The sequence below is a fragment of the Nicrophorus vespilloides genome, unplaced genomic scaffold (genome assembly GCF_001412225.1).
Source record: "Nicrophorus vespilloides isolate i.1.1-1 unplaced genomic scaffold, Nicve_v1.0, whole genome shotgun sequence".
Taxonomy (NCBI): Eukaryota; Metazoa; Arthropoda; class Insecta; order Coleoptera; family Silphidae; genus Nicrophorus; species Nicrophorus vespilloides.
In genome coordinates this window covers 53,167-57,692 of record NW_017096144.1, presented here as the reverse complement: position 1 = coordinate 57,692, position 4,526 = coordinate 53,167, and the positions used below count along the sequence as shown (strand labels likewise).

Here is a 4,526-nt window from a genome sequence, read left to right as displayed (position 1 = left end):
ATAGTAGCAAATATTGAACTCAATAATATGAATAGTTGAAATCTTTATAAATCCGCACTACTTTCGTTTAATAAACAAGTTCATATCAAGCTTATTATAAGGGCGGGAAGAACACGTCTAAGTGATACATGTAGCGAATAAATATGTTAAAAGACAAACTTTACTTGATTTCTTGAAATATGAGAAATGTAAAATTATTAATTGTAACAAATTCTTTACCAAAATAATGAATGTATGTTAGTTTGCTAATTCTTTAAATTTTAATATTTTGTTGAAAACTTAAATCTCACCATGCTCAATTGCTTTTCCTCAACAATATGTTTAACTTTGGCTAAAAGGGCATCCTCTCTGATACGAGCAGCATCCCTAATTTCCCTTATGATGTCTGTGATTAGACCAGGTTCATAATCCCTCTCGAAATGTCTGGAATGTTGCTGCTGCTGTTTAAGCATATTTAGTTCCATGCGAAGTTCAGTCACTTCCCTATTCAATTTTCGATTGTTGTCTTTCATTATGGAAACCTGCTGTGTCAGCTTTTGTATGAGCAGACTATCAGATGATGTTTCACTGGAGTCACTTTCATTAGGTAAGCCTGGATCTGAGAACCTTCTCTGGTCCTGTGGTTCTGCTGGGTTTCCAAATACAGGTGGAAGTGACATGTATTCATTGCTTTCAGCTTGCGGCATCTTCATGACTGGATTCTGGTATGGCATTGTGGGGTGCATGTGGTAGTAAGGTGGAGGATAGATCGGCAAGGACATGGGTTCAGGCTGTTGTCTGCCATATGAATGGAATGGATAGTAGGTTTCGACGTTGTGGTACTTGGAATTCAAATTGGAATGGAAATAGTTGTATGATGGGTTATTGCTGTCATTGATTTTTGATGTGGAGGAATGCTTACGATCGCGGTTCTTTTTCCTTTGGATCAGCAACGGAGGATTGCCGTTTAATTCAGGAGACATCTTTCCAAAACAGAAAGCTACCGTTTCTTCACTATAACGTTCTTCGTGTTTTCTTCAGCTATTTCTTGTAGGTTACCTCTTGAACATCTGCACAACTCTATAACCGGAGCACATAACAACTTAAAGCAACAGAAAGTTCGTTCACTGAATTTTAAATGGCCAGTAATTAAATTAAAAAGACATTTTCTCTACTGACAATTCGCAACAAATAAACAACACAAGATAAGATTAGTGTAAAGAATATTCCATGTAGATGGCACCACTATACGACATTTAAAAACAATATTCGTCGATAAGTAATTAACTTTATTTGTTAAGATTAAAGAGGCATCATTATGATCTCCACTTAAAGGATTCAATAATCTTGGAATATAATACAAATTGTTAATGATATGTAAAGTACTAATGGAATACAACCAAACGTTCACCACGTAATCTCTTTACATACAAAACCAATTTAGTTAATAGTTATATAATGGGGATTAAAATAAAAACAGCTGCAAGTTACAGGGCAGATTTGTTGAAAGACCAAACTTTAATGTACACTACTCCACAATGAAATGGATGAAATAATCGACATATAACACACGAGCAAGAAAATTCAAAGACGTTGTAGTGATTGCCAATATGGCAAATTCTATTTAGTATGAATGACAAACAAAATAAGTAACAATTAAGAAAGGTCACTACTACAAAAAAAATGCACAAGTTGAAATAAAACAATAAATTACTCTAGATATAAACAAAAAAAAAAAGGAAAAAAGACCATTTATGAAACAAATAATGGAATTTAAATTACTAATAAAAAGAAACAAAACTTGAACAGATTTTTCGTTTTGGCATTAAATGTAATTTGTCTAATTCTGCTTCTTGTTCTTGGTGATGCTACACGCGATTGTGTAGAACACTGGAAACTTCTGTATCGCAAAGTAGATTGTTACAAGGTATGCAACTATGCCCATAGTCAGGATGAGATCAAAAAAGGCTGGTTTCACGCTAAAAAAAAAAAAGAAAATTCATTAACGAATAGTCTTGCGAATATAATAGTAATATCGTACCTGTAGACATTCATGGTTCCTTGCGTTACATCGTAGAACACAAACTCGGGGTCGCGTTTATCTGGAATGGCGTAAGTAATCTTTACGTCCCTAAGATACCTGCCGAAGGTATCTTTCAACTGCGATACAAGAACGTTGTCTTTATTAGATAACATCTGAGCCGACCGGGACTGAGAGCTCAAATAGTCCAACCACGCTTCCACAGCGTTGCGTTCAACTTTCTGCAAAAGTAAAAAAAAAAGATAATTTGATACAAAATTTATGAAAAACAATGAGTGTGCTGAATGTATAATAATTAAGTAATATACCAATGAATTTCCGAATACCGCGCCACCAGTAAGGTTGTAGATGTGATTGGCTAAAGCATCAGCAACGATCTGCGTGTTTTGTACGAGGGTGTCCAAGCTCAGATTGTCCCGTACATCTAGAATCGTGGAGCGCTTGAAGTCTTTGTGGGATTTTAATGAAGACAAAGTAAATGATGGAAGTCTGCGAATGCTGAACCTCTCGTGTTCCCAAGCTAGAAGATCATCCGCTAGGTTGATCTTTTTATGCACGCCTTCAACGCTGGCCTCGACGAAACTATCAGATGCTAATTTCAACTTGTTGAAGAAAATAGAAGCAGCCGATCCCTCTTTAGGTGGCTTCGAGACGTGCATGTACAACGAACTGCTTGATGCCGTCGAATCCAGGCACATCACATAGGAAGCTTCCTAAAAAAAATGTCAAATGTATTTAATTTAAAGTGGTGTTAGGTAACAATCTTATTACTTGAATTATGGAACCGTCTAACGAGTCCAATTGGTCTTCCAACCATTTTTTGCTTCCCTGGTAGTTCAGTTTACCAGCCCCGGTCAAGAGAAAAACGATATTGAATTTACCGTGCGTTTTTGGATCGGAATATAATACGGAAAATAATCGTACTAACTCCAAGAGCATCGCAACTCCAGATCCATTCGAGTCCGCCCCAAATGCTAAATCCTACAAAAGACAATAAAAGGTAATTTATTTAAAAACAAATCAAATTTTATTTACTTACAGGTGCCACACCAAAACTATCATAATGAGCTACAATTGCAATGGTAGGAATTTTACCATCAGCACTGTGGCCTACCAAGTTTCCTTGGATTGTGGCTACCTTAACATCAGTTTTGGCACTTGGTGTTTTAGGACTAACAACAATTTGATAGCCATTAGCAGATACACTGGCTAGCATAGCTTCAGCAGCAGATATCTTCTTGTCATCTGCTGCATTATTGGTTCCAACCTCCTTAACAATATTATTCAATTCCTTGGTTTCCTTACAAAAATATACAGGGATTTTAATGTCCTCCATCATCATGGCATTTTCCAATAAGACCAAGTGCTGTAAATAGAAACACCCACAATAAAGACTGAACCTACTCAATGTCAACAATAAACATTTCTTCTTACATGTTTGTCTTCCTTTGACAATTTGGACAAATTGTTTGGTAACACAACCAGCAGTGCACCTGCCTTGTTGCGGATCTCCATGAAATGATCGACAGTCAGATCCTTGAGTTTGGTGACAACACAATGCCTTGAGGTTGTCCATCCCATCAAAGACCTTGCCTCCAAATTAATTGAAGCGCTTCTGCATCCTGAAAGCCAATGTTGATGTTTAGATTTTTAGTGAAAACTAAAAAATAAAGGTTATGCATTTTGTCGCAAAAGCAAAATGTTTATGATCGTAGGTGTAGGTTTTGGGCAATGCACTTACCATGTGATACGCCGTGCAAGTCAAAATGTTGCATGCGATAAACGGGAAATTCGTGCGAGGCTGCTACAGGATTCGCTGGCGAAATGATAATGAATATCGGCAAAAAGATGAGCACATAGTATGGTAAAAACCCTTTGAAGAACTCTTCCGTGTGTTCCAGCCACATTTTAATTCAAAAATTTCAAACAAAACTACGTAATGACTAGCATAATCGGATAATAAAAGAAAACTAGGTAAATTGGATTAGCTCATAAAATCCAATAGCCAACATTGAAGGCATGAAAATCCCTGCCACGTTGCTCTTAAATTAATACCAACACAAGTTTCGAAATATACAGGGTTGATCTACATACAGTGAGATTTGTTTAATGAATCAGACAAGAAATTCATCAAGACAAAAAGTAAAAAAAAGTGAAATTATTAATTTTAAATCATTTTCTTTTATAAATAAATATTTTTTTTAAATAAAAAGAGATTTATATCAATTTATTATTGATATTAATCTATTTTGGCCACAATTTTTTGTTGGTCTTTGGCAATCGAACCAACGACCTTTAGTATCATATTATCGTGATACAGGCGACCATAGCCAAAAATTAAATATAATATCTTCTTTTTCATGAATAACAATAATTTGCAGATTGAATATTACAAATTACGTTCTACTTTTGTTTAATCTATTAAGATTGATAGATTTGTCTAGACCAGGGATGGCCAAACTGTGGCTCGCGAGCCGCATGCGGCTCTTCAAGAGTCTTGTTGTGG

General features: G+C 35.8%; 2 protein-coding genes across 2 annotated transcripts in view; both read right to left on the bottom strand.

Annotated features, from left to right (window-relative positions):
- LOC108569794 overlaps window positions 1-1,138 on the bottom strand; it is a 6,120-nt gene extending 4,982 nt beyond the window's left edge. The window contains exon 1 of the mRNA XM_017931482.1: window positions 291-1,138. Within this exon, the coding sequence (XP_017786971.1) occupies window positions 291-962 (672 nt within the window). The 5' untranslated portion in view covers window positions 963-1,138. The remainder of the gene's footprint in view (window positions 1-290) is intronic.
- Window positions 1,139-1,718: 580 nt separating this feature from the next.
- Window positions 1,719-4,017, bottom strand: LOC108569793 (nicalin). Its single transcript, XM_017931481.1, has 7 exons — window positions 3,762-4,017; window positions 3,455-3,642; window positions 3,060-3,386; window positions 2,792-3,001; window positions 2,329-2,733; window positions 2,021-2,241; window positions 1,719-1,958 (listed from the first exon to the last, which is right to left on the bottom strand). The coding sequence occupies exons 1-7, from the start codon at window positions 3,925-3,927 to the stop codon at window positions 1,820-1,822; spliced, it is 1,656 nt and encodes a 551-aa protein (XP_017786970.1). The 5' UTR covers window positions 3,928-4,017; the 3' UTR covers window positions 1,719-1,819.
- Window positions 4,018-4,526: the final 509 nt, after the last annotated feature.

What these genes read in the sequence shown, in the direction of transcription:
- LOC108569793 (XM_017931481.1), bottom strand. Translation starts at nt 3,927, where the DNA reads ATGTGGCTGGAACACACGGAAGAGTTCTTCAAAGGGTTTTTACCATAC. An exon ending in TGTCAAAGGAAGACAAACAT is followed by an intron (nt 3,387 to 3,454) that starts GTAAGAAGAAAT and finishes TTCTATTTACAG; the next exon opens with CACTTGGTCTTATTGGAAAA. An exon ending in GGAACCATGAATGTCTACAG is followed by an intron (nt 1,959 to 2,020) that starts GTACGATATTAC and finishes TTTTTTTTTTAG; the next exon opens with CGTGAAACCAGCCTTTTTTG.